Source organism: Vitis vinifera, chromosome 16 (assembly GCF_030704535.1).
Source record: "Vitis vinifera cultivar Pinot Noir 40024 chromosome 16, ASM3070453v1".
NCBI classification, from domain to species: domain Eukaryota; kingdom Viridiplantae; phylum Streptophyta; class Magnoliopsida; order Vitales; family Vitaceae; genus Vitis; species Vitis vinifera.
The window spans coordinates 24,594,785-24,609,107 of record NC_081820.1 but is presented as its reverse complement, the minus strand read 5'-3'; the positions used below and the strand labels follow the sequence as shown (position 1 = coordinate 24,609,107).

General features: G+C 34.9%; 1 protein-coding gene across 1 annotated transcript; it reads left to right on the top strand.

The window, feature by feature from the left end:
* Positions 1-1,019: 1,019 nt before the first annotated feature.
* Positions 1,020-13,880, top strand: LOC100250114 (ATP-dependent zinc metalloprotease FTSH 11, chloroplastic/mitochondrial). Its single transcript, XM_010664268.3, has 17 exons — positions 1,020-1,823; positions 3,412-3,565; positions 4,455-4,547; positions 4,772-4,860; positions 5,063-5,186; positions 5,376-5,495; positions 5,983-6,033; positions 6,887-6,948; positions 8,482-8,539; positions 8,861-8,986; positions 9,064-9,144; positions 9,764-9,893; positions 10,048-10,196; positions 10,566-10,847; positions 12,811-12,900; positions 12,988-13,041; positions 13,605-13,880. Exons 1-17 carry the CDS (start codon positions 1,279-1,281, stop codon positions 13,758-13,760), a joined length of 2,364 nt encoding a protein of 787 aa, XP_010662570.1. The 5' UTR covers positions 1,020-1,278; the 3' UTR covers positions 13,761-13,880.
* Positions 13,881-14,323: the final 443 nt, after the last annotated feature.

Genomic DNA, 14,323 nt, shown 5'->3' with positions numbered 1-14,323 from the left:
AAAATTTTTAAAAGCTTATTAAAAAAAATCGAGGTATAAAAAAATTTAGATGGTTTAAATATTAAAATTTTTTAAAAGTAATTTTCAAAGATATATTTTTTGTATAGGATGTTTTATTTTTATATGGAATTTTCTATTTTTTTTAAAATATGAGAAATATATTCAAACAAATACTAATTTACCTTTTTATTTTTTGATAGATAAATAATTTTGATTATGCAATTGATTTCATATTTGGGGTTATATCTTACAAATGTTTTTTTTTTTTAAATAAAAAATAAGAATCATTTTGAGGATTATAATAAAAATTAATTTACTAAAATAATGAAAATTTCTCAAATTTATAAATTTATTCCAACCCATATTTGAATTAAAAAATAACTAATTTTTTATATAAATGTTTTTCGTAATTTAAATTATTTATGTGTAAGTTTTAAAAAATAAGATTATTTTTATATGAAAAAGGCAAAATTAAAATTTCAAATTAGAGATTATTTAATTAAATAACCTTGTAATAATTTTATTTATGAAATTTAATGATAAATCCAATGAGGATAAGGATCTCCACTTTGTACGAGTAAGCTTGTTTTGAGCTTCCTCCACAGAAATTGGTCAATGGACAAGGTCCTCTTTTTTGGCAGTTAATGTAATGTTACACGTGCATTGGTTAATATAATTTATTTTTCATTTATATATATATATATATATAATAAAATGAAAAAATAACACGAACCTTCTTTGAGACCGACCTTTTCAAACTGAAAAAACAAATAATCTATTAAAATTATTTTTAAAAAAAGCACATTATAGGGTTGGAATTGTACCACATATGATACCGATGATTGTTATAGGACAGTTAAAACCATAAAAAAAAAAGTGAAAAATAATTCAAAAATTTTCATTAAAAATAAAATAATATTAATATTAATTAATTAACTTAATAAAGGAGGGACAAAAAAAATGGAAAAATAAACTAAATTATGTAATAAAATAGTATGATGAGTAAATGAGAGAGAGGGGCGCCAAGAAATAATATTTTCAGTAGAGGGGTGAGGGATAAGGTTTCTTTGCTTTCAGCTTCTCTCTCTCTCCTGGAGTTCTAATCTTCGACTTTTCTCTCCTTGTGGCTCACATTCTCGATACAAAATAAAACGGCGTTTCCCTTGTCTCGTCCTATCTCTGTTATCTCGCTTGCTCGGAAACTTGTAGAGAGAGAAAGTGAAGCGAAGAGAGAATCTCCCTTTGTCTGTCCTGCGAAACCCTAAGTGCTTAGTAGCCATGTCCACTCTTCAAGCTTCTCTTATCTGCAAACCTTCATTGGCTTTTTCGAAGCCTTATTCTTCTTCGTCTGCGAGGCGTGTTTGTCTCTCTAGACTGTCTGTTTGTAGGATTTCTTTTTCTGCATTCAAAGCTGTTTCCCCGAAATCGAGATTTCGCAATCACCGGTTGTCAATTCGATGCACATTGCAGCCGGAGATGGAGGGTGAGTGGCAGGAAGTGGAAAATTTGGTGATGAATTCAGGGGAATCGGAGGGAGGATTGGTGGAGGCGGAGCAGGGGGTTTCGGGATTGGAGGCGGTGGAGAGTGAGGGTTTGGTGGAGAATGAGGGGACGAAGAGTCGGCTTGCGGTGGTGGTGTTTGCGATGGGAGTGTGGGGAGCGGTGAGGACATGGTTTGAGAAGGTGCTGGGGTCGGAGTGGTTCAGTTGGTGGCCGTTTTGGCGGCAGGAGAAGCGGTTGGAGCGGCTGATTTCGGAGGCGGATGCGAATCCTAAGGATGTTGAGAAGCAGAGCGCGCTGCTGGTTGAACTCAATAAACACAGGTTATGGTTTTATGGCTTTCGGATTTTAGCTTATGCTCTGTTTGGTTTACGAGAAAACGGAGTAAAACAGTTTGTGGTTCCTGTGATTTTGGCTTCAGAAGAAAATGGAGAAACCGTGGTTGAGTTTTTGAATGGTTCTGTAGACTCGATTAAGTTTCTTTGCTTTTAGAATCTGAAATATGATAAGCTTACATTTTTCTAAATGTTAGTCTTTTTTTTCCTCCTCTTTTCTTCCTTCTTAGGAAGCAAAGGTACCATTAGTACCTTGTTTGTTTTATCTTATAAAACAATCTAAGAAGGTCTCTCTAAAAATCCCTCTTAACAGATAGTGTTTAGAGAATCATCATCATAGAGTTTGTCAAGAGGCCTCATGACAAGAAAAGGAAAAATGAAAGAAAGTTTCGAGACTGTTCAACTGAAAAAGCCTTTAGTTTTATGCCAGTTTCATCAAGTGCATTTTGTTGATGATATGGAGGTCATCTAAATTAGCTAACAAGTATTGCACCATTGATTGGAGAGGAATGGTGAATTTTCTTGGTTCCTTATGCTATGTTTGATTCCAAAAAATTTGAGGGAAAATGCGAGGAAAAGAAAATAGAGAACAAACTAAAAGGAAAGAAAAAGTAAAGGAAACAAAAAATAGATTTAAGTTATGTTTGGTTGCCAAAAAATTTGAGGAAAAATAGAAAGGAAAAGTAGAAGAAAAGAAAAAGTGAAGGAAAATAAAAATAGATTTGAAGTCAATTTGTATGTTATTTCAAACTCATTTAACTTATTTTAAATCTTCCATGTAAAGATTAAATAATTTAAAATTTTAAAAGTTTCTATGATTTATTAATTCACTCTTGTTTGAGCCTTGGTGGCAGTGGGATGTTTGTTTCTTGTATACCTGGAATCGCTTTTTTGGCGGCTCTTTTTAATACAATTTGCTTCATTATCTATCAAAGAAAAAAAAATTCTATTTTAATTGTATTTTTTTTTTTCATGTTAAAACAAAATATGAGAAAATCATTTTCATCAACATTTTTTATTTTTTTAGTACTTTCTAGGAACCAAATATAATTTTGAAGTTAATAAATTATTTTTATGTGCTATTTCAAACTCATTTCACTTATTTTAACTCTTCAATATAAAGATTAAATAATTTGAAGTTTGAAAAGACTAACGTTTCTAACTAATTTTAACTATTTGTGATTTTTTTTTTAAAATTTTCCATGATAAAACCAAACATAAGAAAAAAATTTCCTTAGTAATTTTTTTTCTTTTCTTAGTACTTTCTTGGAACCAAACATAGTGTTATATAAGGTAAAATGAAGGTAGAACATTGGTTAAATATATTAATAAGCGTTACTCCTATCCCTTTAGCCTGTTTGCTGAAGATGTTTTTAGTATGTCAACTAGAAATCTATTTTTGTTTTAGGCAGTAGAACAGTGCTGTGAGTGGTGGCAGTCCAAAACTAAGCAGTATGTTAGGATGTCGTCAAATATCACAATAACTTTATGCATGTTTTATATTTTATTTTTATTTTACAAATGAAGTGATTAACAAAAAACACTGCTTAGCTGTTCCATTCTTTTTTTTTTTCAGTCCTGAGTCTGTCATCAAGAGATTTGAACAAAGGGATCATGCAGTAGACAGTAGAGGAGTTGCAGAATATCTTCGAGCTCTAGTGGTCACTAATGCAATTGCTGAATATCTTCCAGATGAGCAATCTGGAAAACCTTCTAGCCTTCCTACATTGGTAATCATGTGTTCCCTTTATTGTTGTTATTTTTTGGTCATTTTTTCAATTACCATGAAAGGTTAAAACCCATGGTAGCATTCTCATTGTCTTCTGATGTGAGGTGTCATTTATAGGTTCTCATTTTATTATTTCTTATTAGATTTTGACCTTGCACCTATTTGAAGTATCAGTATCAGTCACTTTGTCATGCAAGTTGATATGACTGGATAGTGGCCTATACATGGATAACAAAGGTATAAAATCCATATAAAAAGCATAAAATTTGAGAAGGCTAGAAGCCCACTTTGCGCAGACACAGATAGGCGATGCGACCATAAAATGGGTGAACAAATTTATAATTTATGTGTTATTACTCTCCTTGATGTAGGTTTTGCAAGGGGCTTTAGCTTTTGTGCTTTATTCAGGCAATATAAATGACATTTTAGATCCTCTAATTTATTAATGCCATATCTTAGTAAAGCATTCAAAAGTTCTCTTCAGATATGTGTGTATGTTATTCATTTTGACCCATATTGATGGCCTTGTTGCATTGTATTGTTCCCTTTTATCTTTAGATCCTCCATCTTGTGCCAACTGTTACTTGCTGTGGCATTTGTATTCTTTTGACTCCAATTCGTTTAGTCTCCCTTATTTTATTTTACTTCTTTGCTGTTTTCTTGCTTATCCATCTCAACTTTCTCATCTAATTATTAAAACTGGTCTTAATGTTTTTGTGTAAGCTCTTCCTTTTGCTTGTAGTAGGCTGGCTGCATATTCCTTTTTTTTTTTTTTTTCCTTTTGAATCTTATTTATTATGGTTGGATTCAAATATGTCGCTTTGGTATTTCCCCAAATTTGTCTTTGATGTAATAGTTTCATTTAAATGCTTATTACATTTTTTGTGTAGTTGCAAGAATTGAAGCAGCGTGCCTCAGGAAACATGGATGAAGCCTTTTTGAACCCTGGCATATCTGAGAAGCAGCCGTTGCATGTTGTGATGGTAAGTATTATACAAAGTGTAGTTTTGGTTCCCCTTTTTTGGTAGGAGGGTAAAGAATTATTACAAATTTGCTTCTGTCATGATCTTTGATCATAGGCTGCAAGACTGATGATTTTAGTCATTTTCTTTAACTTATTTTCCCTAGATTCCATTGGGATCTTGTGTGTTTCTGTGTGTGTATATTTTGTTTTTAAAATTTTAAATTATGTATTATCCTTTATTAGGTTGATCCTAAAGTTTCAAGCAGATCATCACGTTTTGCACAAGAGCTGATCTCAACTATCTTGTTCACAGTTGCTGTTGGTTTGGTGTGGTATGAGCTTTCCATTTCCTTGTGTAGTCTACTTGATTACTATCATCTCTCTTTCATATAGAGTTGTAAACAATCATCTTTACAAAGTAGTCTAAAAAAGAGAATCAAGTCTATTGCACTGTCACTCACACTCATGCAGGTTTATGTGCTCCCTGACTGATTACTGTTTCCGTTTCTATTATTAATTGAATATTACTTTCAGGGTAATGGGTGCTGCTGCACTCCAGAAGTACATAGGTAGCTTAGGTGGGATAGGTGCATCAGGTGTTGGCTCAAGCTCTTCCTATGCGCCTAAAGAGTTAAATAAAGAAGTTATGCCGGAGAAGGTAGATATCTGATGTTACGTGTTTTGTATTATATGTTTTAAGAGTGTTTCTGGAGATTTCAAGTCTATTGAGCAAGTTGTGCAAGTGATTTAGAGTTGTATTCATTTCATATGGACCATCCTGTTTTTTGAAGCATGCCAGTTAATTGTAGTCCTGTTATTTTTCTCTGAGTAGTTGCCTTTGCTGCAGAATGTTAAGACATTTAAGGATGTGAAAGGCTGTGATGATGCAAAACAGGAGCTTGAGGAAGTAGTGGAGTACCTCAAAAACCCTGCAAAGTTTACTAGACTTGGGGGGAAATTGCCAAAGGTTTGTAAAAAGACATTTTGTTCTTCAAGTACATAATCTTATTGCACAAAATGGTTATGCATATATTCTGCTCAATACCATGGATGATGGATCTCTCTGATTTTTTAAGGTCTTGGGTTGTCTACCCTTGAGGGCTAGCTCAAGTCGTAAAGGGTTGGGGAGGGTTTGTGGGAGGTTCAAGTCCCAATGGGAACAAAAATTAACCTATAAGAAAAAAAGGTTTTATGTTGCCTGCCTAGATAAATAAATTGTGGATGAGTATATGTGTAAATTTATGATTCAGTGGTTTAGCTTTAATGCTTCTACATGTTAGAACATGTACTTCCACCACTATCTTCTTGTTTGGAGTTTGGAATCATAGCCCCAAATTTGGTTACTGTCCATGTTGAATTACAACTTTAATTATATATATAGTACTGTCCATTGCTTGTTCACTTCTGCTGGGTTAATGTTTTATTATATTAGTCTAAATCATACATGTTTGCAGGGAATTCTTTTGACAGGAGCACCTGGCACAGGAAAAACTCTGCTTGCCAAGGTATGTTCTTTCTTATTTACTCTTTCAAATGGTCCTTTACTGGTTCATATATATATATATGGACTTCTTTTTTGTAGCTGAATGTAAGCAATTTAACCACTTCTTTAGGCTGTGGATATCAGCTTAATCCTTTCTTGGCCTTTTGCCTCTAAAGCTTGTCCAACGGGTTATGAGCTAGTACTATTGAGCTTGATTGGCATGATTGGTCTCTTTTTCTTGCATGTGACATTGCAGAGTGATTCATTTTTTGAATTGTGGCTAATGCAAATTGAAGTCAATACTAGTGGGTCAATGAGTATTCTGAGATGATTAGAAATTCATGGTCTCTGTTGGGCTTCCAAGCTTTATTTGAACAAATAGAAATAAAAGCATTTTACTGTTTATGTTTATGCATACAATGAAGTGTCATGGAAAAGTACAAGCTCTATTTTTTGTGCCACAGTTAATGCACAAGCTCAGTTCATGCTTAAACGAAATTCATGTCCTTCATCGGTTCTTGTTTACCAGTGGTATTCTATGGTAATTCTCTCATACATGCCTTGCATACCAAATGATGGAACATTGACTACTTGTTGATCAGATGAAGTAATGGTTTATGCTTTTGAATGCATCTTAAAATTTTTTGATAGATGGATGAGAATCCATGCTTGTATTGATTTTGTGGCCATTGAGCTTTATAAGTTTGTAATAACAAAGAGACATTATCTATATTAAACTTCTGTCTGCATATGAGCTTCTCTGATGTTTTGAATTTCCGTATTAATTTCTCTGCCCTTTTCATTTTTGTCTTTGATTTAATCAATGATATTTTTTACATTCTAATCTATGGTTTGATTCATTTGGAACTTTGAAGGCTATTGCTGGAGAGGCTGGAGTACCATTTTTCTATAGAGCAGGTTCTGAATTTGAAGAAATGTGAGCCATATACTGCTCTCCTTAATACAAGCTTCACTAGCTTATAGTAATTTAGTTCTGTTGTTAATCTCTGATGCTGGCTTTTTGTGAGGGCCAGGTGAAACCAAATTATGGAATATCCTCTTTTTCTAACTTGTTTGGATGATAATGATGATGATAATTACTTTGAATTATTGAACTTTTTGCGTTGTGGTCTAGTTAAATAAGATGACTGTTGTTTCCTTTGATAGCTATTGCATTGTGGTCTAGTTAAATAAGATGGCAGTTGTTTCCTTTGATAGTCAAAGTTCCATTGATTTTTTATCATAAAGCTTTCAAAAATATTTTCAGATGTTCTTTTGGATCCTCCATATTCAGGTTCAGTTTTTCTATGGTCGATCTTCTCCTTTATTGGCATCGAGATACTGTCCTGATGGATGTCAAGGAAGTACTCTTAACAGAGAAGCCTTTTTTGGCTGGACTTCAGTTCCTCTAGGGCAAATGACAACCCTCCACCAAATCATTAGACTGTCCCCTCCCCCTTGGATGTTATCTCCACAACGGGACTCTGGTCTGGTTTGGATAATTTCCTTTTATACTTGCATATTTCTCTCATGAGACCATGTGCCCTTCCAATGACACAGAAATTTTTGCTTGATGTGTGTTGTCCTTATCTCATTTAAGCAATGTTTCCCTTGTTTACTTTGTTATATTATAAGATCTTTTGGGATCTCTTCTCTTCCATTTGTGGTATACATTCCCACGCCTTTTTATTGGTAGGTCATATTTCCTGTGTCACCCTTTGAGAAGCAACCTTACAGGCCAATTTTTGTGAGACCCTTTAAATCCTGAATTATAAAGTAGTATGATTTCAAACCAGTTTTCCTTGCAGTCCATAATTTTGGCCTCAAATCTGCTCAAAAGCTTCTTTTGAGTCTGTTTTGCCCCTTAGGTTATTGGATAGACTTAGAAGCCTTTTTTGATACTACATAACTAACTGTCCTGAGCACTTGGATTAGTCCAAGCCTCTTTTCATTGGTTGTTGGATTGGTCATCATGGCATTTCAGCTGTTGACAAATGGTTACCAACAGCAGTTTGGATTTTTGTTACTTGGCAGCTAAAAACATAGTAGTGCACATGCACTGACTTAATTGATTTTACTAGTCTACTGAAAACAGCAACAAACATGATTGCCTATTAGATTTGAATAACCTACTGAAAAGGCCTTTATGTGGTTGTTTTCTAGAGGTTTGAATGGAAAATAAACATTTGGTTCTCCATATGGGGGCATTATTTTTCTTGCGTAAATTCATGATATCTATCTCCATTCCGTTTTGACCAACTGGTTTGCAGTAGTTGCTAGTTAGTGTAACATAAAAAACTAGTAACCCCAAGATTTCTGTTCATGTGATTGGAGGAAAGGTTTTCTTTTTGTGTATGAATGGCTTTGGAGTAAACTGATAGAGATTGAATCTGGAAGTTGCTCTATTATTATTTTAGGCATTATATAGATGTCAGGTACTTTGAAGCTCAAGTTGCTTTCTGTGTGGCAGGTTTGTTGGGGTTGGTGCTCGGCGTGTAAGATCCTTATTTCAAGCAGCTAAAAAAAAGGTAAGTTGTTTCAGAGGCACCCTTTGTGGTCGGTTTAATCAAATAAAAACATTTGAATATCAATGACTATTCTGACAATGAATATGAGATCGAGTGTGGTACTTTTCATCTTTGTGATCAATTTGTATGTCATAACACATACTTCTAAACTCTCTCTTGTTTGGAGAAATTAATATTTAATTTTTGTTTTCATGCCTCTGAAGCGTGTTTCCTTTTTTTCCCTTTATGTAGATTTTTACTTATGTACATGGTGTTAATTCGGATATGGAATTGGAGATCCATTAAATTTTAGCTCATTTTTTGTACTTTCTTATTTCATAGGCTCCTTGCATCATTTTCATTGATGAAATAGATGCTGTTGGATCTACACGAAAGCAATGGGAAGGCCATACAAAAAAAACATTGCACCAACTGCTTGTTGAAATGGATGGTTTTGAACAGAATGAGGTAACATATGGACAAACTTGTGTTATTAGTGAATATTTTTCTGCATTTTTTTAACTTGGATAATATTTTTCTTGTAGGGCATAATATTGATGGCAGCAACAAACTTGCCTGATATTCTTGATCCAGCTTTAACAAGACCTGGTAGATTTGACAGGCATGTAAGTTATTTTCTCTGTATGATAATAGTTTGATACTTTTTTCAAAGTCTTGAAGCTTGAAACTGTTCATTATGAATAATTTATCCTATACTGAAGATGATTTTTGTGATAAAACGAAGTGAATATTTCTATTATCTTAGGTGTCATTTTTTTTCCCAAATATTATTTCCATTTGGCTGACTTCTTATCTCAACTTTTAAATGTTTATCTGGTCCAGCTTCTTGGCAAATTACAATGATACCTAAGAAGTTAGGCATCATGCTGATTGTTACAAACGTGAAACCTCAAACTATTAACTAGACATGTTTTAGTCTTATCGATGCACTTCTCCGTAACAGAAACTTCCCCCACTTTTATGTTTTACCTAGTCCTAAAAACCTTGAAATTCTATCATTCAGTTGAATGTATTTACCATTTAGTTTTGGCCATAAGTCTTTTGATACATATGATTTCAATTCCTTATTATAGTGGCAGCTTAACTTTAGACTTTTATGGTGAGTAGTGAATCTATTTAGGAGTGTCTTCTTGGGATAATTTCTAAATTTTCTCATCAATTTATTCTGAATTAAATTTTTTCTGCTTTTGGAAAGAGTGAAATTTAACAAAAATTTGCTTCTAGATTGTTGTTCCAAATCCAGATGTGAGGGGCCGTCAAGAGATATTGGAGCTCTATCTGCAGGATAAACCATTGTCTGATGATGTAGATGTCAAAGCAATTGCTCGTGGCACCCCAGGGTTCAATGGGGCTGGTGAGTTTTCTTTTTCATTCTATTCAAATATCATTTCATTCATTTAGATTCTCAAGAGCAGATGTCCAGCCTATGAACGCATCCCTGCAAAAATTGGCTGGACATGTCAGGACACACTCATCAATGATTCTCATTTCTATTGCTTCTCACTCAGATCTTGCAAATTTGGTAAACATAGCTGCCATTAAGGCTGCTGTTGAAGGTGCTGACAAGTTAAATGCTTCACAATTGGAGTTCGCAAAAGATAGGATAATCATGGGAACAGAGCGGAAAACAATGTTCTTATCAGAAGAATCAAAGAAGGTATGAATATCATTTATGAGACCTGTCAAGGCTAGCTGTTTAACCTGTGACTCACTCGGTCGATGCTTCACCTCATTACTGTGAAGTCACAGATTCAACCATAAGGCTTATGCATATTTATGTTCCTCTCACGTCTTTTTTTTTTTTTTTTTTTTGGGGGGGGGGGGCTGGGAAGGGAACCAAATACTGAGAAGGATAAGGATGTGTTTTCCCGAACAATAGGTGCTAAAGATAGTTAAGTCAGGGGCCTTCTCTGAGCTGGGATATCCCTGTAAATTGCTACTAACTCTGAATTTGATTAGATCCATTCAGAGCCTCTGCACCACGGTTTTTGGTTTTTTGTGCTTACTTTGCTTCATCTCTTTTCAGCTTACTGCATATCATGAGAGCGGTCATGCAATTGTTGCCTTCAACACAGATGGTGCTCATCCAATTCATAAGGCAACAATTATGCCTCGGGGATCTGCTTTGGGAATGGTTACTCAGCTTCCTTCAAATGATGAGACAACAATTAGCAAGAAGCAGTTATTAGCTCGTCTTGATGTTTGTATGGGAGGAAGAGTAGCAGAAGAGCTTATCTTTGGTCAAGACCATGTCACAACCGGAGCAAGTAGTGATCTAAACACAGCCACAGAGCTTGCCCAATATATGGTAATTTTATTTTCTCAGAGTCCATGCATTTAATAATCATTGATTATTCCCAATATGTGGAAAAGATGGTATATCCCAAAAGGAGAAAGACTCACTCTAATTCGAAGCACTTTGTCTAGCATGCCTATATATTTCATGTCTCTTTTTTGCATGCCAAGACAAGTGAGGTTGAGATTGGAGAAGGTTCAAAGGGATTTTCTTTGGGGTGATGGAGCTCTTGTGCAAAAACCGCATCTTGTTAGGTGGAACATGGTTTGCTTGGAGAAAAGGAAAGGTGGTTTGGGTGTGAAAAATCCCTCTTTGATTAATATAGCTCTCTTATGCAAGTGGAATTGGTGGTATGCCAATGAAAGAGAGGCCATTTGAAAGCAAGTCATCAGTCAAAAGTAAAGTGATGATGATGGGGGGTTGTGAAAAGCTATTAGGAAGGAGTGGAATTATTTGAGGGGCAGGCTGGCCTACCAAGTGCGTAATGTCAGAGAGTGGGATTCTAGGTGGACAAGTGGTGTGGAGATGAGCCACTTTGTGAGTCTTTCCCCTCATTGTTTACCCTTTCTTCGTCTAAGGAATCTTGGGTGGTTGATGTTTGGAAACCCTGAAGGTGATGGGGGTGGATGAACCTCTCTTTTCTCGAGGGCCTTTTAATGATTGGGAGTTAGAGTTGGTGGAGCGTTTTCTGCATAAGATCCAAGCTTTTAGGGTGCACAGGGATGTGGAAGATAAAGTGATTTGGATAGCTTTGAGGTGTGGGACCTTTTCGATCAAATCTCTTTATTCTATCTTGGAGCCCAGAGATTCTCCTTTGTTCCCTAGTGGTAGTGTTTGGAGATCGAGCGCACCTCCTAATGTGGCTTTCTTTGCTTAAGAGGCTTTTTGGGGGAAAGTGTTAACTCTAGACCAACTTCAAAGGAGGGGCCATTTTTTGGCAAATAGGCGTTTTCTTTGCCTCTCTGAAGCAAAGATGGTTGATTACCTTCTTCTTCATTGTGCAAAGACTCGGTTTCTTTGGAATCTTTTTTTCTCCTTCTTTGGTGTGTCTTGGATTCTCTCTTGTTCAATGAAGGAAACTCTCCTTGGGTGGCATGGGTCATTTGTGGGTAAAGCTTGTAAAAAGGCTTGGCAAATGACCCCCTTGTGTATATTTTGGACAGTATGAAATGAAAGGAATTTGTTAGCGTTTGGCAATGAGGAGCTTGATTGAAAAATTCTTTTGTTTGTAACCTGTGGTATTGGAGTAGGGTGTCTGTAGATTTGAGCCCTTTTGTGCTTTTAAGCTTCATTGATTGGTTAGGCTCTAAGTAAGGGCAAGTGATGTTTTTTGTTTCTATCCCTCCTCCTTTGGTTTGAGTCGTTTGACTTCTTTTGTATACTTCCTATATACTCTGAGGGCATTGTTTTTTGGTGTCTCCTCTTTACTTTATATACGACTTTTCTTTACCCATCAAAAAAAAAAATTTATACTAAGTTTTGGATTTTGTTTCTGTAACATAAAGCAGTTTCACTAAGGAATTTGGAAAAACCATGAGTTCAAAGCCTCCTAGGAATTTCTAATACCTCAAAATATTAGGTTATGTTTGGTTCCCGGAAAGTATTAAGGAAAAAAAATGTTACGGAAAATAATTTTCTCATGTTTGGTTTTAATATAGAACATATGTAAGAAAATCAAATATAGTTAAAATTAGTTAAAAATTTATTCATTTTAAAATTATTTAATCTTTATATGGAAGTGGAATAAGTGAAGTAATATATAAAAATAATTTATTGACTTTAAATATATTTTAAATTTTCCTTCACTTTTTTCATTAGTTCTACTTTGCCTCTCTATTTTCTTTCCTTTGCATTTTTCTTTAAATTTTGCAAGAACCAAACATAGCCTTAAGGAATAGCTGATGGCTGAAACCTCTTAATAAGAGCTTTCTTCATTTATTTCTCTTAATGCTGAGAGCAACCCTTTCTATGCAAGGTATCTACTTGCGGGATGAGTGATACAATTGGGCCAATTTATATCAAAGATCGACCAGGTGTAGAAATGGAATCGCGAATTGATGCGGAAGTATGTTTCTGATATCTGAATCCCCCATCCTGCTTTAAATATGATAATTGTTTTTGGTTGTTCATATGTTCATTCGGGTTTGTACAGGTGGTGAAGCTCCTCAGAGAAGCCTATGACCGTGTGAAAGCCCTGCTAAAGAAGGTTTGTCCATCGGATCTCTATAATTTATAGTTCTTCTAACTAGTAAGCTAAGAGAGAAAATTAGGGGCCAGTTTGGGAACGTTCTTAAAACCCGTTCTCAAAAAACAGGTTTTGAGAACAGTTCTTAAAACCAGTTTACATTTGTTTTCAAGAATAAAATTATGTTTGGAAACTCAAATATAAAAAATAGCTTTTTTTTGGCTTATTTTCCATTAAAGTAATTATGTACTAAAAGTTTTCACAGAATTTTGCATATTTTTAGTTGTTATTCAGAACATTGTGCCAAAAAAAAAACCCTATTTTAAGAACAAATTATCAAGGAACTGTTTTCTAGTTCAAAAAAACAAAAAACTATTTTCAAAAACAGTTTTGACACAAGACCTAGGTCATCAGATTTCAGGCTACACCAACACTTACATCGTCATAACTAGAATTAATGACTCTAATTTTATGTATAGTTTTGGTTTCTTGAAGAACCAGAAGCCTTTCTCAGTGTTTAGATGCCTCCAGCTTTGATCTTAAGGGGCTTCACTTAACTCTAACAATGTTTGACATATTTTCAGCACGAGAAGGCGCTACATGCCTTGGCAAACGCACTTTTAGAGTGTGAAACCCTCAATGCAGAAGACATCAAACGCATCCTTCTTCCTTACCGAGAAGGCCGGCTGCCTGAGCAACAAACGCAGCCAGAGGTGGATGAGGAGCTGGCGTTGGCTTAAAATGCAGGTCTCATCTTTATGTGTAACCTACTAAAAAACCTGTAGGGGGGACCTCTGTACAGTGTATTCAAATCACATCAGGTAAAAAAATTTATTTATACAAAATTATTATTTCCCCCCCCTGCATTCTCAACTGTCGGAAAAACCCAGAGTACGACATTTATTATTCTCCATCCCATCGAGACAACCCCGCCTAGAATCTGATAGGAAAACCTTAACTTCATCCTTGCTATTCTCCCATTCGGGATCAAATTTTGAATTCTTTGAGATTGGAAGGAACACTTTTGCTTAACCTTAGTGAATAAATGATTTATCTATTTTCCCCTTTTTTCTGGGAAAAAAAAAAAAGAAAAAAAAATCTTACTCCTATTCTTGTAATTTTTAGTCGGGTTTGTACAATTTTCATTATCCTCTCGTGAGATATATACCATGCTCCTGTTTTAGCCGAAAAAAAACTTCACCACTTTGTTCTATACTTGCTGGATAGAAGAGTTAGGAGTTAGAGTATCTGGGATATGATCATGTTCCAGGCTGCTGAATTAGAACTCAAACTCAGCCTGGAA

Bases quoted from the DNA above. Each gene is read 5' to 3' on its own strand.
- LOC100250114 (XM_010664268.3), top strand. From the start codon at position 1,279: ATGTCCACTCTTCAAGCTTCTCTTATCTGCAAACCTTCATTGGCTTTT. The intron at 1,824-3,411 runs GTTATGGTTTTA...TTTTTTTTTCAG, and splicing joins GTTGAACTCAATAAACACAG to TCCTGAGTCTGTCATCAAGA. The intron at 9,894-10,047 runs GTGAGTTTTCTT...CTTCTCACTCAG, and splicing joins CCCAGGGTTCAATGGGGCTG to ATCTTGCAAATTTGGTAAAC.